General features: G+C 47.9%; 2 protein-coding genes and 1 non-coding gene across 3 annotated transcripts; 2 read left to right on the plus strand and 1 right to left on the minus strand.

The window, feature by feature from the left end:
* Nucleotides 1-1,273: 1,273 nt before the first annotated feature.
* Nucleotides 1,274-13,094, plus strand: LOC137356870 (uncharacterized). The gene is made up of 4 exons (XM_068022709.1): nucleotides 1,274-1,335; nucleotides 1,484-1,561; nucleotides 2,613-2,754; nucleotides 12,774-13,094. The coding sequence occupies exons 1-4, from the start codon at nucleotides 1,274-1,276 to the stop codon at nucleotides 13,092-13,094; spliced, it is 603 nt and encodes a 200-aa protein (XP_067878810.1).
* On the plus strand, nucleotides 1,707-1,778 carry trnag-ucc (transfer RNA glycine (anticodon UCC)). Its single transcript has one exon. It is a non-coding gene; the product is annotated as a tRNA-Gly (tRNA).
* On the minus strand, nucleotides 3,360-12,715 carry ssr2 (signal sequence receptor, beta). Its single transcript, XM_068022796.1, has 6 exons — nucleotides 12,631-12,715; nucleotides 9,847-10,004; nucleotides 9,140-9,238; nucleotides 8,393-8,501; nucleotides 6,757-6,834; nucleotides 3,360-4,713 (listed from the first exon to the last, which is right to left on the minus strand). The coding sequence occupies exons 1-6, from the start codon at nucleotides 12,655-12,657 to the stop codon at nucleotides 4,603-4,605; spliced, it is 582 nt and encodes a 193-aa protein (XP_067878897.1). The 5' UTR covers nucleotides 12,658-12,715; the 3' UTR covers nucleotides 3,360-4,602.
* Nucleotides 13,095-18,890: the final 5,796 nt, after the last annotated feature.

An 18,890-nucleotide genomic window follows, 5' to 3' on the forward strand; every position in this document is an offset into this window, starting at 1 on the left:
GATCTAATGCAGGTGGGAAGTATACAGTAAATGGCAGAACCCTTAGGAGTATTGACAAGCAGAGAGATCTGGGGGTACAGGTCCACAGGTCACTGAAAGAGGCAACGCAGGTGGATAAGGTAGTCAAGAAGGCTTACGGCATGCTTGCCTGCATCAGTTGGGGCAGAGAGTATAAAAATTGGCAAGTCATGCTGCAGCTGTACAGAACTTTAGATAGGCCACACATAGAATATTGCGTGCAATTCTGGTCGCCACACTACCAGAAGGACGTGGAGGCTTTGGAGAAGGTACAGAAGAGGTTTACCAGGGTGTTGCCTGGTCTGGAGGGCATTAGCTATGAGGAGAAGTTGGATAAACTCAGATTGTTTTCACTGGAACGACGGAGGTGGAGGGGCGACATGACAGAGGTTTACAAAGTTATGAGCGGCATGGACAGAGTGGATAGTCAGAAGCTTTTTCCCAACGTGGAAGAGTCAGTTACTAGGGGACATAGGTTTAAGGTGAGAGGGGCAAGGTTTAGAGGGGATGTGCGAGGCAAGTTCTTTACACAGAGGGTGGTGAGTGCCTGGAACTTGCTGCCGGGGGAGGTGGTGGAAGCAGGTACCATAGAGACGTTTAAGAGGCATCTTGACAAATACATGAATAGGAAGGGAATGGAGGGACACGGTCCCCGGAAGTGCAGAAGGTTTTAGTTTAGGCAGGCATCAAGATCGGCGCAGGCTTGGAGGGCCGAATGGCCTGTTCCTGTGCTGTACTGTTCTTTGCTCTTTGTTCTTTATCATCTGGTCATTATGCTGTTTGTGGGGTCTTGCTGTGCGGCAATTGGCCACCAGGTTTCCTGCATTAAAAGGTACTTCATTGACGGTAAAGCACTTCAGGACATCCAGAGATCGTGAAAGGCACTACAGTAATGCAAGTCTTTGTTTGTTACCTCCTGACGGCTATTCCCGTGCTCTCCTGGCCGGCATTCTACCTCCCGCCCTCCGAGATCCAATTCCGGCATCTTGCGCATCCCCCGATTCCCATCGCTCCGCCACTGGCGGCCGTGCCTTCAGCTGCCTGGGGGCCCTAAGCTCTGGAATTCCCTCCCTAAACCTCTCCGCCTCTCTCTCTCTCTCCTCCTTTAAGACGCTCCTTAAATCCGACCTGTTTGACCGAGCTTTTGGTCGCCCGTCCCCTAATATCTCCTTACGTGGCTCGGCGTCAAATTTTATCCGGTGACTCTCCTGTGAAGCGGCTTGGGACATTTGGCTGTGTTGAAGGTGCTATATAAATGCAAGTTGTTGTTGCTGAAGGGGAGCTGTGTTTGCTTTGGGGTTTTAAGGACATACTGAGGTCAGTTGGATGCCAATCAGTTAATCTGTTTTTCTTTTTCTGATTTAAAGATTGCCTTTGCAGCTTTAACAGCTGGAGAATGAAGTTAGCACAGGCCTGAAGGGGCTGAATGGCCTCTTGCTGTTCTAAATCATGGAAATGATTTCAGTTGGCCATTCGAGAGCGGATTGAATTCCCAGATATTTCACAGTCTGCAAGAAAAAAAAAAGCCAGTCCACTTTTCAAGGTAAAGTTCTCAATAATAAGTATCTGCAGCAAAAGTAACATTTGTGCAATAATAGATGTCAACAAAACAAAATCACAGTCCTAATGGGCTGAGAACATCGGGCTTGTTAACCTTTGTATAAAGTACTGCCGTGTGTTGCAGCATCGCGATGGTGGTATAGTGGTGAGCATAGCTGCCTTCCAAGCAGTTGACCCGGGTTCGATTCCCGGCCATCGCAGTAACTTTTCCATTTTTTTCCCTCCTCCAAATTGCAAGACTGAACTTTTACAAATGTCTTCTAAAATTATAACAATTTGATTACAAACTGAATTCAATGTTCCCCTCCCCTCGAATTAGCTTCATTTATTGCATTATCAGTAAATTATCTGCGGGCGCTTTGGAGTGACAGCGGCCTCGGCCAATCGGCGCGGGTGTCTGGAGTGATTGACAAGGGTGGTGAGAGGGGGGGTGGAGAAGGGCAGGTGAAGGCCGCATCAGATGACCAATCGCTGATCTCCGTCGCCGCAGGGAGGTGGACGGGCTTCACCAATCGCTGGACTGGGTAGGCGGGAGTAAACTGCGGCTCTGGAGTTTGCGCAGAAGGCGGCGGGCGGACGGTTTCCGGCAGTGTTTCAATTTTGCAAGTTTTAAAACCCTGACCATTCATTTATTCCTTTTTAATGCAAACGACTCAGCATCTTTCAAGATTGTTACAGCTGAGAAAACAACTTTTCAAGGGAGAAATAGAAAATGAACGATTGAAACAAGATTGGAAGAATCTATTTTTACCTAATTTTTCTCTTGGGCTCAAGACATTGACTGGGGCAGTCCTGCCTTCGCCCTATTCGTAATTTTGTATATTCGAAAGAGACTCTTGTATCGCAGACTAATGCAGCACAGAAGGGGGCCATTCGGCCCATCGTGCCTATGCTAGCTCTTTGAAAAGAGCTATCCAATTAGTCCCAGTCCCTCCCTCTTTTCCCCATAGCCTTGCAAATGTTTCCCTTTCAAGTATTTATCCAATTCCCCTTTTGAAAGTTACTATTTGAATCTGCTTCCACCGCCCTTTCAGGCAGCACCTTCCAGATCACAACCAAAGGCCTGCTACCCGAACCCGACGGGACCCAACGACGTGTTGGGTTCGGGTCACACTTACGGGTCCGGCATTCGGGCTCAGGTCAGGCTGCATCGGACACACTCTGTCACCACCTCAGGTAAGTGACTCTAATGTTAATTTACTTTTTGGACTTTAAAGGTGGTTTTGCTACAGTTATTTTAAGCTTGTGCGGGTAAGGAACAAAGTGAAAAACGGAAGGGAGGTTAACTGATGGTAGGGTCGTATCAGGCGCGGGAAAAAAATGGAAGGACTCAGGCCGGATGGGGTTCTGTCGTAATTGCAGACCCAAGCAGGCCTTTAATCACAACCACCTCTGTAAAAAAAAACTTTCATCTCCCCCTCTGGTTCTTTTGCCCATTATCTTCAATCTGTGTCCCTCTGGTTACTGACCCTCCTGCCAGTGGAAACAGTTTCTCTTTATTTACTCCATCAAATCCCTTCCTGATTTTGAACGCCCCGATTAAATCTCCCCCTTAATCTTCTCTGCTCTAAAGGAGAACAATCCCAGCTTCTCCAGTCTCCACATTATCTCAGGTTATCAGAGGTTCTGAAACCCGAATCATTAACTCGGTTTTACCTCTCTCCATTGACACTGCCTGACCTGCTGAGCACTGCCAGCGTTTTCTGCTTTCATTTCAAATTTCCAGCAGCTTTTGTACTGCTCACTCTCAAGGTCATGTTTCAAAGACGATTCCAAAGCAATTTCATTTTTAGGTCATTTTATTAAAAAAAAAACCTTTCTCCCAAGTGCACAATAAATGTACATATAACCCAGTTGTACTAATGGGGCACAATGGTTTAAAAATTAAGTCCTGGAAAAAGCATCTGAGCTCCACAGCAAAATACCGGGCTAGAGAAAAAAAAATTTAAAGAATCGCCCTCCAGCATCTGCCCCTGGAAGGGGTCAAGCATTTTGTAGTCACCCCCTCTGCTGCTTAAGAAAATCCTTGGTGCCCACCTTTACAGAGGAAAGGATCCCACAGTCTCATGGGTTTAAAACCGAAAGGCGAACACACCATGGGCAGTCCAAGAGAAATGTGGGGGTAAAAGCGACTGACTGGCGTGGCCACTAGGCGACTCCATCACGGAATGAAGAAGCAACTCCTCCCTAAAAAAGAGACAGGAAGATGGGAAAAGGATGAGGAGGGGCACCACAGGTCAGTCAGCGTGTAAGTCAGGTCAACGTTTTTGTGGGACTCACCCTTCTCTCTGCAAAGGACTACAAATGGCAGTAACAGACAAATAATGCTGGAAATATACAGCACGACTGTTAGTGTACGGGTGTGAGGAGAAGGCTTAGGTTAACGTTACAGGTGTAGAACTGGTCAGTCATTTTTTTTTGGACCAGAGTAGTAGAGGGAAGTCAATGGGTCACGATGTCAAAGGCGCCCCAGTCTAACAAGATAATTTTTACTAAAAAAACAAAAGTCACATTTAAAATCATAGAATTTACAGCAAAGGTGGTTGGAGCAGTGGAGTATCTTCGCAATGATGGCTGCAGAACAGAACTGGGAAGCAAAACTAAAGGCACCACAGCACCACTGCTGGCAGGAGGATTAATTACAGCATGACTCGTTTACATTGGAAAATTCCCATTTATAGATGCTGGCCGGATCTGCTGTGCATTTTCTCTCCGATTCAGATTCCCAGTTTTTTTTAAACATAACGGGAAAATACATTTGATGAACATTCTCCTTAAAATGGAGTACAGGCAGACCGATATCATTACTGTAAAAGGGTTGGAGGTTAGAGGATGAGGTCAGTCAGACTCACACAATTGGGGAAGCAAACTTAAATCCTCACCGGCCTCCTTCTATAGACTAGATTTTTTTTTTTTTTAAATAGTTTTTAAACAAGCCCAGAGGCCAGATGTTTGGTGGATTGAAATCATGGCCGCCCCAGCGTACAAGAGGGAAATGAGCATCTTCGATGACTGTGTTAAAGCTCAGTTCTTCTTTGATTTGGCCGTGTCGTATTTCCTCTTGCTCGAGTACCACAGCAGCAGGGGGATGCCAATGGAAGGCAGGGTCATGACGCCAAAGGCTGCCCAGTCCAACTGAGGGGAATTTTTAAACAGAAGAAAAGTCACACTTAAATTACAGAATCGTACATCAAAACCCAGAAAATCTTGGAAAGCAGAGAAGTAAAGCTGGTTGGAGCAGTGGAATAATGATACAGATGCTAGGACACAGATTTTAGAACCATAGGCGAGCTAAGGGCAACAGGCAGGAGAGCGGCGTTGAGGCCAAAGTCAGATCAGCCATGATCGTATTGAATGGCGGAGCAGGCTTGAGGGGCCGAATGGCCTACTCCTGCTCCTAATTCTTTTCTTTGGTAAAACTAAAGGCACTACAGCACCACCAATGGTGGGAGGATGTAATTACATCGTGACAAGTTTACATGGACAATTTCCATTATGAATGTGGGCACATGAATTTGAGTGCATGCGGATGCAAGATTTTTAAAACATTAATAGATATTCATTCGTACCAATACATCATAGAGACAGCACGAACGCTGAATTATTTTTGCAATAATTTCAATCTTAATTGCACATCTTATCCCGCCCTAATCCATGCCTTTGTTAGAATCATTGGATGTCTACAGTACCAGAGGGCATTCAGCCCCTCGTGTCCATGCTGGCTCTCTGCAAGGCCAAGTCATCGAGTTCCACTCCCCTGTCTTTTCCCCATAGCTCTGCAAATTTTCTCTCTTCAGGTAATTATCCAGTTCTCTTTTGAAAGCCACGATTGAATCTGCCTCCACCACTCTCTCTCGGGCAGTGCGTTCCAGATCCTAACTGCTCGCTGCGGAAAAGAGGTTTTTCCTTGTGTCGCTGTTGCTTCTTTTGCCAATCCCGTTAAAATTGGTGCCCTTTGGTTCTGGATCCTTTGGCCAATGAGAACCGTTTCCCCCTATCTACTCTGTCCAGACCCCCTCATGATTTTGAACACCTCTATCAAATCTCCTCTTGATCTTCTCTTCTCCAACCTATCCACATAACAACTTCTTAATCCCTGGAACTATTCTCGTGAGTGTTTTCTGTACCCTCTAATGTCTTAACATCCGTCCTAAAGTGTGGCGCCCAGAACTGGACTCCAGCTGAGGCGAACCAGTGTTTTATACAGGTTTATCATAACTTACTTGTTCTTGTACTCTGTGCCCCTATTTGTAAATCCCAGGATCCCGTATACTTTGTTCACCGCTTTCTCAGCCTGCCCTGCAACCTTCAATGATTTGTGCACAGACACCCCCAGGGCCCTCTGCTCCTGCACCGCCTTTCGAATTGTACCCTTTAATTTATATTGCCTCTTCTCGTTCTTCCTATCAAAATGAATCACTTCACATTTTCCTGCATTAAACTTCATCTGCCACTTCTCCAACCATTCCAGCAGCCTATGTCCCCTTGAAGCTCATCACTATCCTCCTCAAGTTTTGTGTCATCTGCAAATTTTGAATTTGTGCCCTGAACACGCGTCATCAATGTATCAAGAAAGCAGAGGTCATAATACTGACCCCTGGGGAACCTCACTATATTCCTTCCTCCCGTCTGATAAATAACCGTTCACCAATACTCTCTGTTTCCTGTCACTCAACCAGCTTCATATCCATGCTGCTACTGTCCCTTTTATTCCATGGGCTCTAACTTTGCTGACAAGCCTGTTATGTGGCACTTCATCAAATGCCTTTTGGAACGACAACTTACATTTATATAGCACCTTTAACATAATTAAACATCCCAAGGTGCTTCACAGGAACATAAAACAAAATACAACACCGAGCCACACAAGGAGACTGTTGATAACTTTGGATAACTCCACATAATCCTTAACATCCATCTGGACAGACCGAGGGATTTAACATTCCACCTGAAGGACCGCACCTCCGACAGGGTAGCATTCTCTCAGTACTGCACTGGGAGGGGCAGCCGAGATTATGGGCTGTAACCCTGGAGTGGGGCTCGAGCCCGCGACCTCCTGACTCAGACGAGAGAGAGAATACGACCCACCGAGCGCAACAAGGCTGCAGGGCGTCCGAGAAAAATTGAGATATTTAACTTGATTTGCCTCAAGGAGTCACAGAAAAGGCCGGTACTCACATAATGGGGCGAGAAGCGCCTATCGAATTCCCTCTGGGCCAGGATTCCACCCTGCCCTGGAGCACTTGTGTAACCCACCTGCAGATAAAAGAGACACAAAGCTCATTGCAGGTAGTTAGCAGTCGCCCTCCTCCCTCCCCCAGCTCACAGCAACATGTTTAGAGTAAGCACGAGAGACTCGATGGTGCAGGGTACGGAACAGACTTCAGTCAGCCTAACTCAGAATCACAGAATTGCTACAGCACAGAAGGCGACCCTTCGGCCCGTCCTGTCTGCACTGGCTCTGTGAAGGAGTCATTTGCCTAGTGCCACTCCCCCCCACCCCCTCCCCGTAGCCCTGCACATTCTTCCTTTTCAGAGAACAATCCAATTCCCTCTTGAATGCTTCCATTAAACCTGCCTCCACTACACTCCCAGGCAGTGCATTCCAAATCCTAACTCGCTGCGTGAAAATTTCTTTCTCATGTCATCGGTGTTTCTTTTGCCAATTACTTAAACCTGTGCCCTCTTCTTCGCAATCCTTTCACCACGGGGGAACAGCTTCCCCACCCCACCCCGCCCCATCTACCCTGTCCAGACCCCTCAAGATTTTGAATCAAATCTCCTCTCAACCATCTCCAAGTCCCAACTTCTCCAATCTATCCACGTAACTGAAGTTCCCTGGAATCGTTCTCATGATTCTTTTCTGCACCCTCTCTAATGCATTTAATTAACTGAGTTTAAATTCCCCAGCTGCCATGGAGCAGGGAGTGGTGGGGGGCAGGGATCTGAACTCATGTACCTGGATTACTAGCCCTGTAACACTAACCATTACATTGCCACACCTCCTAGTCAACTAACTATATAGAGTGAGAGCAACTTTACGGCTTCTGATCTTCTGGGCTCTCTGAAGAACCAATGAAAAACCAGGCTCTTTTATGTTTTTCCCAGGTGTCAGACCTCACGACGTAGCTGTTCCCAAATCCTTTTGAAGGCAGTCCGTTCATGTCAACAGTTGTAGTTGTTGACTCCAAAGCTACTGTCCACAAATGAGAGATCCTGACAGAACAGTTCTTTAAAGAACAGGCTTTACTAACTGTTATCTTGCGATACGATAGCTAATGGATCCCTCCACCTACTTTTGTTACGCTCGCCCCTAAAGTTGGACCTTAATCGCTCGTGGCTGACTTCAGTACTGTCTTAGTTCCTCACACAAGCACTTTTGTGTGTATAATACCTGGCACAAAGCATAAGACAAGCCAGGCTTTGCTCTCAAGACACTTTGAAGCCATGCTGTTGATAATGGATCAGTTGCTTGACGATGTAAAGAAGTTTGATTATTTGCCCTCAACTCCCCAGGATGTCCAATCAATCCCACCCCCCCCCCCCACAACCAACCAATCTACTCGATCATGAAAAACCCTCATGATCTTGAACACCTCTCCTTAACTTTCTTTGCTGCACAGACAACAATTCCAGCTTCTCTAATTTCACAGCGCTGGTATAATTCCAGTAAAATCTCCCGCGCGTCCTCTCCAAGGTCTTGACTGTCCCTCCCAAAGCGTGGTGCCCAGAACTGGACACCGTACTCCGGCTGACGCCTGCCCAGCGGTTCATAAAGTTTTAGCACAACTTCCAAACCCATTCGATCACTCACCACCACTTGACTCCCTTCCTGTGCGAGGTAGGAGATAGTGGCAGAGGTGAAGTTGAAATATCCGGCTTTCAGCGGTCGCAGCACCACCGTGTGGGTGACATTACTGGCACTGTGTAGAAAGTGAGTTAAGGAATCAGACACACACACACACACACACAGTCCTAATTAAAAACTTTAAATATACTGGTTAGAAAACAGTTTCAATTTTCTCCTCTCATGCTGGGTCACTGTTGTAATGTCGGAAACGCGGCAGCCAATTTGCGCACAGCAAGCTCCCACAAACAGCAATGTGATAATGACCCGCATCATCTGTTTTTAGTGATGTTGGTTGAGGGATAAATATTGGTCCCAGGACACCGGGGAGAACCTCTCTGCTCTTCCTCGAAATAGTGTCCGTGGGATCTTTTATGTCCACTTTAGAGGGCAGACGGGGTCTCGGTTTATTGTTTTATCTGAAAGACTGCACCTCTGACTGTGCAGCAGTCCTTCAGTACTGCACCGGCGACTGTCAGCTTGGATTATCTGCTCAAAGTCACTGGAGTGAGACTCGAACCAACAGCCTACTTACTCAGAGGCGAGAGAGAGAGAGCTACCCAGATCGGACATCTGACTTGCAGGACACAAGCCAGTAGAACACCCAGAACTACTCAATGAGATTATGGCTTCTGTGGCAGCCACAGTCCTGGGATTGAACCTGAAAGAGGTGGGATGGGTTTACAAGATGTATATTTACTAATGAAAGGATACGGAGCGATCCGGTCCCATTTCACAGTCAACATTCCGGACACGATTCCGAAGTCCTCTGGTGGGAAGGAGTCATCGCTGAGCTCCACGTCTAGTGCAGCGCTAACAGGAACAGATACGACTGAGAAGTCAAGATAAACAGATGCAGAAGTCCGAAGCCGAACACACTTGCCCGCTAACCCCTCTAAAGTCCTTCAGCCAACCGTAACACCCAAACCCAAGCAGCGAGAGAAGAACTGCATTGCTGCAGCACCTTTCACATCATTGGGACGTCCCATGGTGCTTCACAGTGAAGTCCTTTCGAAATGCGGCCGATTTGCGCACAGCAAGATCCCACAATGTGATAATGACCAAATCATCTGTTTTTTTTAAGTGATGTTGGTTGAGAGATAAATATTGGCCCCAGGGCACCGGGGAAACACCCCCCAACTGCGCTTCTTCCAATAGCGGCCATAGGATCTTTTACATCCACCTGAGAAGGGCAGCTGGGGGGCCTCGGTTTAACATCTCACCTGAAAGCCGGCACCTCCGACAGTGCAGCACTCCCTCAGTACTGCCACTTGGAGTGTCGGCCTGGATTATGGGCTCAAGTCTCTGGAGTGGGGCTAGAACTCACAATCTTGTGACTCAGATTGGCAAGGCAGCTACCCACCGAGTCACGGCTGCCACGAGGCAACCTGCAGCATGGCAGGGTCATACATGCATCCTACCTGGTACCGACGTTGTAGATGTTGTACTGCAGCGTCAGGTCCCGACCTTCCACCGCGTATTTATTCAACAGAGATTTGGAGGCCAAAAGCCTCGCTCCTTCATCACTGCTGACAGTGGCAAAGAGCACAACACACACACTGATCAGCAGCAATCTCATCTGCGGAGGTAGGGGATTGGGGAACAAAAGAAAAATGAAGTTACATAAAGTCCACAGCTCAGAGACAGGCCATTCGGTCCAACTAAACTAGCACAGAATGGTTACAGCACAGGAGGCGCCATTCAGCCCATCAAGTCCGTGTCAGCTCTCTGCACGAGCAACTCGCCTCGTCCCACTTCCCCTGCCTTTTCCCCGTAGCCCTGCAAGTTTTTTTCCTCTTCAGATAATCTTTTGAAGGCCTCGACTGAATCTGCCCCCATGTCATGTTTGTGCTCCACACAAGCCTCCTTCCATCACCTCGCTGCGTTTGTATAGAGCCTGGGTGAGACCGCACCTGGAATATTGTGTACAGTTTTGCTCTCCGTACCTAAGGAAGGATGTACGTGCCGTAGAGTGAGTGCAACGGAGGTTCACCAGACTAATCCCTGGGATGGTGGGATTGTCCAATGAGGAGAGATTGAGGAGACTGGGGCCTGTATTCCCCAGAGTTTCGAAGAATGATCTCATTGAAACGTACAAAATTCTTTCAGGGGTCGACAGGGTTGATGCAGGAAGGATGTTTCCACTGGCTGGGGGGGGCGGTCTAGAACCAGGGGGACACAGTCTCAGTATAAGGGGCTGGCCATTTACAATTGAGATGAGGAATGTCTTCACTCGAGAGAGTGGTGAATCTTTGGAATTCTCTACCCCAGAGGGCTGTGGAGGCTCAGTCATTGAGTATATTCAAGACAGTAATCGATAGATGTAAAGCTATTAAAGATACCAAGGGATATGGGAAGAGTGTGGGAAAATGGAGTTGCAGTCGATCAGCCACAATCTGGTTGAACGGTGGAGCAGACGCGAGGGGCCGAATGGCCTACTCCTGCTCCTATTTCCTATGTTTCTTTGTACCTCCTCATCTAACCCCATCAACATAACCTTCTATTCTCCCCCCCCAACCCCCCCCCACCCCCCCGCATGCGCTTATCTTGCTTCCCCTAACATCTTTATAGCATCTGAACATATCGAAATATTTTTGGAGCGCAGTGACTATTTAGCAATGAAACAGTTAAAGCAGTGACTGCTTCCTGCCACAACACACATCACAAGGAACAAACTTGCATGAATATAGTTTGTAGGAACAGCCCAGGTCTCCCATTTCCCATGCACATAACTTCCTTTGATTTTAAGTATGGGAGCACACACTAATATATTAATAGATACATTAGCACTAATAGAAACTGAATTATTTTCACAGTCACTTCATGCTAAATTGCCTATCCCCATTCTATCGGCCCATATTCACAGAATCCTACAGCACAGGAGGTGGTAATTCAGCCGATCGCACGTCTGAAGGCTCTTTGAAAGAACTAATTAATCCCAATCCTCTCCGCCAGAGCCCAGTTAGAGGTGTTCAAAATCACGAGGGGTCAGGACTGAGCAGATAGGGAGAAACTGTTCTGGTGGAAGGATCAAGAACCAGAGGGCACAGGTTTAAGATAACTGGGAAAAGCAGCAATAGCGACAGGCGGAAAAACGTATTGTACGCAGCGAGTGGTTAGGATCTGGAATACGCTGCCTGAGAGTGAGGTGGAAGCAGGTTCAATGAAGGCTTTCAAGAGGGAATTGGATTGTTATCTGAAAAGGAAGAATGTGCAGGGCTACAGGGAGAAGGTGGGGGAGTGGCATTGGGTTAACTGCTCTTTCGGAGAGACAGCACAGACACAAAGAACGGAATGGCCTCCTTCTGTGCTATAACAATTCTGAGATTCTTTGAGCATTTATCCAATTTCTTTATGAAAGTTACTACTAAACATGCTTCCACCGCCTATTCAGGTGGCACATTTCAGATCGCAACAACTCACTGAGGGAAAAAAATGTTCTCCTCTTCCCCTCTGGTTCTTTTGCCAACTATCTTAAATCTATGCCCTCTAGACTGACCCACCACTACAAACAGTTTCCCCTTATTTACTGTATCAAAACCCTTCCTCTATTAAATCTCCCCTTAACCTTCTCTACTCGGAGAGTAACCTCAGCTTCTCCAGTCTCTCCACATTAACTGAAGTCTCTCATCCCGGGTACCATTCTAGTAAAATCACCTCCGCACCCTCTCCAAGGCCTTGACATCCTTCCTAAAAGGTGTGCAGAACTGGGGCACAATTACTCCAGTTGAGGGTGCACAGTGATTGATAAAAGGTACAGCACAACCTCCTTGCTTTTGTGGTCTATGGAGTGATCTATAAAGGCCAAGATCCCATATGCTTTTACAAACTGCCCTACCACCTTCAAATATGTGTGAGAAATCCCCAGGCCTCTCTTGTTCTTGCACCCCCAATAGAATTTCTGCATTTGGTTCACACCGCCTCTCCCGTTCTTCCTTCCCAAATTGCCCCCTTATTGTCCCTGGAGAGCCACATCACGCCCTTCGACCCCTGACCCTTCACCCCCATTCTCCAGTGCCGACGTGTACGTCTTCTTGACATTCTCCCCCCTCGCAGGGGCCCGGTTAGTACAGGCAGCCCTGGGGAATCCCAGCCACCTTCTCCCCTGCCTCCAGTCGGAGAGACTCCATTAACATTAACGACAATCATCTGAAAGTGAATTAAACCGACAGCAGCTTTCTCCCCACTCCGCGTCCCTCACTCACCCTGTCGAGCCGGAGGCAGCAGCGCATGCGCCAGGCTTGCCGTGCGTCGCGATCTGCGTGGTGACGTCGCTTGCTGACTGGAGGGCTGGGTTTGCTTTTTTTACTCCACAACAAAAATAAATCTCTCCCTCATACTTTCACAGAACGTGATCGCTTACCTGAAATACAGCACGGGAGGCAAAAAAAAAATTTATACAGGTCGCCGAATGTACTTGGAGAGCGCAACCCGCGCCTCGGCGCATGCTCGGACGCGCAATGTTTTCTGGGAGATGGGGTTCGCCGCTGGGCTTGTCCCCGTGACGGGGCGCCGAAGGAGAAACTACATTTCCCGCAATGCATCGCGGTGCAAGGGGGGGGGGCTACGTCACGTGAGCCCTCGGACTACCAATAAGAAGGCTCCACGTCTCATCTGGGCTGGTGGGGGTCCGCCCCCCCTGTACGTCATCGTCTGGCGGGTGGTTTGATTGACAGATGTGACAGACACATCATTTGCTGGAGCAGCATTGGTGGACAAGTCAGTATTGGCTGCCTGAGATGTATGCAAATTAGTCATTTATGGCACAGGAGGCCATTCGGCCCATCAGGTCCATGCTGGCTTCCTGTCGAGCAATCCAGTCAGTCCCATTCCCCCGCTGTATCCCCTAATAATGCCTGTCAAGTGACCATCCAATTTCCTTTTGAAATCTTTGTTCGTCTCCACTTCCACCGCACTTGTGGGCAGCGATTTCCAGCTCATTACCACTCGCTGCATAACAAAAAGTTCTTCCTCACTCCCCACCCCCGCTGCATCTCTTGCCCAAAACCTTCAATCTGTGTCCCCGAGTCCTTGTACCATCAACTAATGGGAACAGCTCTGCTCTATATAAACCTGTCATAATCTTGTCCACCTCTATCAAATCTCCCCTCGATCTCCTCTGCTCCAGGGGGAACAGCCCCAGCTTCTCCAAACTACGGCCAGTCTCGTCTCTGCGAACGGCCGCAATGCGTCTTCATTTGGCTTGTGCACCGGTTCATTGCGTGGCGCACGTGGGAAGCTGTGGGAAATATGAGGTAAACGGTTTCCCCACATTAAAGATCTTCCGTAACGGAGAGCTGTCCGGGCCCCCCCCCCACCCCCCCCCCCCCCCCCCCACGCCCCTGGGTAAGCAACACCTCAATTTTTCAAACCTTATCCTTATTTTCAAATCCCTCCACGGCCCTCGCACCCACCCCTCCCCTCGCTATCTCTGCAACCTTCCAAGATCTCTGCGCTCCTCCAAATTCTGGCCTCTTGCGCATCCCCCGATTTTCATCGCTCCACCATTGATGGCCGTGCCTTCAGCTCTCTCTCTACTCTATCGAATCCTTCAACCGTTTTAAACGCCCCAAGTGCTTTCAGAGGCTGAGAGAAAGCTGCTACAGAAAAGCAGGTCCAGCCTCTTTCTCGGGGGGAGGTATACAATTCAGAATGGGAGCGATGTTTTGAGTTTCTTCTTAAATCCAGCACAGTCACGATGGACCGAAGGGCCTCCTTCTGTGCCGTATGATGCTATGAAATACGGTAAGACTCTGTCCTGCCTGTGCCAACAGTGCCTCAGGAGCAGAGATCACCAAGGCTACCAGTTCCCTGAGGAAGAGCAAAATACTGCAGATGCTGGAAATCCGAAATAAAAACAAAAAAGTGCTGGAAATACTCAGCAGGTCTGGCAGCATCTGTGGAGAGAGGAGCAGAGTTAATAAATGTGACGCTATCCACTTTGGTAGCAAAAACAGGAAGGCAGATTATTATCTGAACAGCTATAAACTGAGAGAGGGGGATATGCAGCGAGACCCGGGTGTTCTCGTACACCAGTCGCTGAAGGTAAGCATGTAGGTGCAACAGGCGGTAAAAAAGACAAATGGTTTGTTGGCCTTCATAGCGAGAGGATTCGAGTACAGGAGCAGGGATGGCTTGCTGCAATTATACAGGGCCTTGGTGAGGCCACACCTGGAATATTGTGTGCAGTTTTGGTCTCCTTATCTGAGGAAGGATGTTCTTGCTATAGAGGGAGTGCAGCGAAGGTTTACCAGACTGATTCCTGGGATGGTGGGACTGACGTGTAAGGAGAGATTGAGTCGGTTAGGATTATATTCACTGGAGTTCAGAAGAGTGAGGCGGGGGCGGGGGTGGGGGTGGGGATCTCATAGAAACCTATAAAGTTTTAACAGGACTTGACAGGGTAGATGCAGGAAGGATGTTCCCGATGGTGGGAGAGTCCAGAACCAGGGGTCATAGTCTAAGGATATGGGGTAAACCTTTCAGGATTGAGATGAGGAGAAATTACTTCACCCAGAGAGTGGTGAGCCTGTGGAATTCACTACCACAGAAAGCAGTTGAGGCCAAAACATTGTATGTTTTCAAGAAGGAGTTAGATATAGCTCTTTGGTCTAAAGGGATCAAAGGGTATGGGGCGAAAGTGGGAACAGGTTACTGAGTTGGATGATCAGCCATGATCATAATGATTGGCGGAGCAGGATGACGGGCCGAATGGCCTACTCCTGCTCCTATTTTCTATGTTTCTTTGTTACCGTTTCAGGTCAATGACCTTTCATCAGAACACCACCATTTCAATCGTGAATTTTTCGTGTTTTAATTGCTGCCCCGGTGACGATCAAAAGTTTGGCTCTATTGTTCCTCCCTGCCCTTATCCCTTCCCTAAAAAAGAGCTGGCACAGGTGAGATGGGCTGAACAGCCTCTTGCACTGAACGATTGTATGATTCCTGAGAGAGTGAGTGTACTCGGAGTTCCTCCTGATGAGTGCAAGACGAACAGCTTCGACAACACGTCTCTATTTTCAGCAATGCTCAAAAGTTCTGTACGACTAAACGCCTATCTTTAATTTACGCAGGTTAATTTAAGTTACGCAGGTCCCCTGACCGTTTATTTTGTTCCTGCAGGAATGAAACAGTCTCTGCAGAGACTGCAGGGGTAAACTTGTTTTGTCGGGGGCAGAGGGGAGGCGGTGGTTAGGGTGGTGGGAACAGGGCAAAGAGGAATTTTCCGGCCACTTATGGGAACTGCGCCCACAGTAAGATGTCGGTTCTTTCGCTTCTGATACACATTGTCCTTTTTTTTAAAAATTCGTGTTCAAGGGGGGGCGGGGTGCCACGAAGTCGGTGATTTCCTGAACTACTTGAAGAAGGAATCGACAAACCCGCTAGTTATCACAGGAGAGAAAATGCGAGTGGAGAGGGGACTGTGAACAAGACAGGAGTACTGACATTGACACAGAACTGTACTAATACAAGGAAGTTGTAACCCAGCTATTAGGGTTGCTGCCTGATTAACTGTAGCACTTCCGCACATACCTTCATTTTAATTAACCAAGATTAGCCGCAACTGATGAATGAATAAAAGACTTGCATTTCTATAGAGCCTTTCATGACCTCAGGATGTCCCAGCCAATGAAGTACTTTTTTTGAAGTGTGGTCACTGTTGTAGTGTAGGCAACCCAGAAGCCAATTTGCGCACAGCATGATCCCACAAACAGCAATGTGATACCGACCCAGATAATCCTGTTTCCGCGTAGTTGACTGAGGGATGAATATTGGCCCCAGAAATGGTGGTCGCGGGATCTTTTACGTCCGCCCATGAGGGCGGACGAGGCCTCGGTTTTATCGTCTCAATCTGAATACGGCACCTCTGACAGTGCGGCACTCCCTCAGTACTGCACCGGGAGTGTCAGCCTGAGATTTCCATTTGTGCTGCAGTCTCTTGGAGTGGGACGTGAACCCACCACACTCTGACTCGGTGGTGAGAGTGCTACCCAACTGCGCCAGGGCTGACCAGCTTACAGCGATCGTTGAAATAAATGATCTCACGTAAAAGCTAAAACCGTATTTGAGCTGTCTTAATGGAAGACTTGCTTCCATCTCTGTCCTGATCCTACCTTGCCCCACCGTGCCCAGGATTTCCATCTCTCCCAAACCGCAGCCGAGTAAGTCAGGGAGATTTTACATCGCCACTTAGGCGAACACAGAAGTATTGTTTTTTAATGCAGTATTTCAGAGCAACTTGAGATGGAATTTACCTCTCGTCTCCCTCGCCTGCCACTTTTCCCCGCGACGTTTTGCTTCAATTTTGGTCCTAACACAATGCAAGTTTTAGTTGAACACTGGCAAGTCCCAACTAGTGTTATCCTCACTGCCTCATTTTGTACAGTTGTCTTGTTCCCTCAACTCTCCCCCTGCCCACCCACCCCACCCCCGCATGGATGAGAAACCTCGTCCTAATGGCCCAACAAAACACAGCACTAATTATTGCTGAAAATAGAGACATATTGTCAAAGCTTTTCATCTTGCACTCATCAGGACAAACGCAAGAATACCAATGTAAGTAATTATTCCTACACAGGAAGCAATGCAACCCATCAGGATCAGGTTGAAACCTTATCAAGATAGAAAGACATAGGTTTGGCTCCTGAATATTTCCAAAGGAATGGAATGTTGCCGAAGAGGTATAATACAAAATTGTCTATTCAATAAATCGATTGAATCCTTCATTTTAGTCCTGTCTTTCTTGCCAATGTTCCTTGCATTTCTATAGCGCCTTTCACAACCTCAAGATGTTCCAAAGTGCTTTACGGCATAGCCAAGTACTTTTTGAAGTTATTGTTGGAGTACAAAGAAAACCGAGGCTAATTTGCGCACAGCAAGCTCCAACAAATAGCAATGTGACAATGAGCCAGATCATCTTGATTAGTTGTTGGTTCAGGGATAAATATTGTCTCTGGGACCCTGACAAGGGGTGGGGGTGGTGAGAACTTTCCCTGCTCTTCAAATAGTGCCATGGGTTCTTTAATAACCACCTGAGGGGGCAAGACAGGGCTGAATTTACTGACTGGTCCCCAACTGTAGACTAATGGAGCTGGTGTGTGCCTTTTTATAAAGAGGTTAATGGATTTGAACTCGCAACCTTCCAACTCAGGAAATGAAAGACTTACATTTATAATAGAGACTTTCACATCCTCTGACACGCTTTACAGAATATGAAGTGCTTTTATTGAGGTGCTGTATCACTTGTACTGTGGGGAAACGTGGCAGCCAGCTACAGCACAGCAAGATCCCACAAGCAAATGCAAGAAATGACTGGATCTTCCTATTTTCAGCTGCCTACAGGTGAGAGTGCTGCTGGCACTGCATAATCGAGTTGCAAGGACAGTGATGGGGCCAAGAAGCTCTGGCAGATTTTAATGCCTTTTCGAGTGTTGGGTAGTTAAGAGTCAACCACATTGCTGTGGGTCTGGAATCACATTGTTGGCCCAGACTGGCTAAGGCCAGCAGAATTCATTTTTGTTTTAAGTGGACCAAATGAATTTTTAAGAAAAATAGCAATTGGGTAGTTTCATTGTTCACTATTACCGATAGACGGGCAAGGTTGTCTCTCAATGCAGAAGTCAACAAGCGCATGGGAAAGGCTTCCTCTGCTATGTCCAGACTGGCCAAGAGAGTGTGGGAAAATGGCGCACTGACACAGAACACAAAAGTCCGAGTGTATCAAGCCTGTGTCCTCAGTACCTTGCTCTACGGCAGCGAGGCCTGGACAACGTATGTCAGCCAAGAGCGACGTCTCAATTCATTTCATCTTCGCTGCCTCCGGAAAATACTTGGCATCAGGTGGCAGGACCGCATCTCCAACACAGAAGTCCTCGAGGCAGCCAACATCCCCAGCTTATACACACTACTGAGTCAGCGGCGCCTGAGATGGCTTGGCCATGTGAGCCGCATGGAAGATGGCAGGATCCCCAAGGACACATTGTACAGCGAGCTCGTCACTGGTACCAGACCCACCGGCCGTCCATGTCTCCACTTTAAAGACGTCTGTAAACGCGACATGAAGTCCTGTGACATTGATCACAAGTCGTGGGAGTCAGTTGCCAGCGATCGCCAGAGCTGGCAGGCAGCCATAAAGGCGGGGATAAAGTGTGGCGAGTCGAAGAGACTTAGCAGTTGGCAGGAAAAAAGACAGAAGCGCAAGGGGAGAGCCAACTGTGTAACAGCCCCAACAACCAATTTTAACTGCAGCACCTGTGGAAGAATCTGTCACTCTAGAATTGGCCTTTATAGCCACTCCAGGCGCTGCTCCACAAACCACTGACCACCTCCAGGCGCTTACCCATTGTCTCTCGAGACAAGGAGGCCAAAGAAGATTACTGATACCAGCTTTTCATTCCAAATTCATTTATTTAATTAATTAATTCTCCCCCTCCCCCAACTGCGGTGGTGGGAAGTGAACTCTGGT

Source organism: Heterodontus francisci, chromosome 46 (assembly GCF_036365525.1).
Source record: "Heterodontus francisci isolate sHetFra1 chromosome 46, sHetFra1.hap1, whole genome shotgun sequence".
Taxonomy (NCBI): Eukaryota; Metazoa; Chordata; class Chondrichthyes; order Heterodontiformes; family Heterodontidae; genus Heterodontus; species Heterodontus francisci.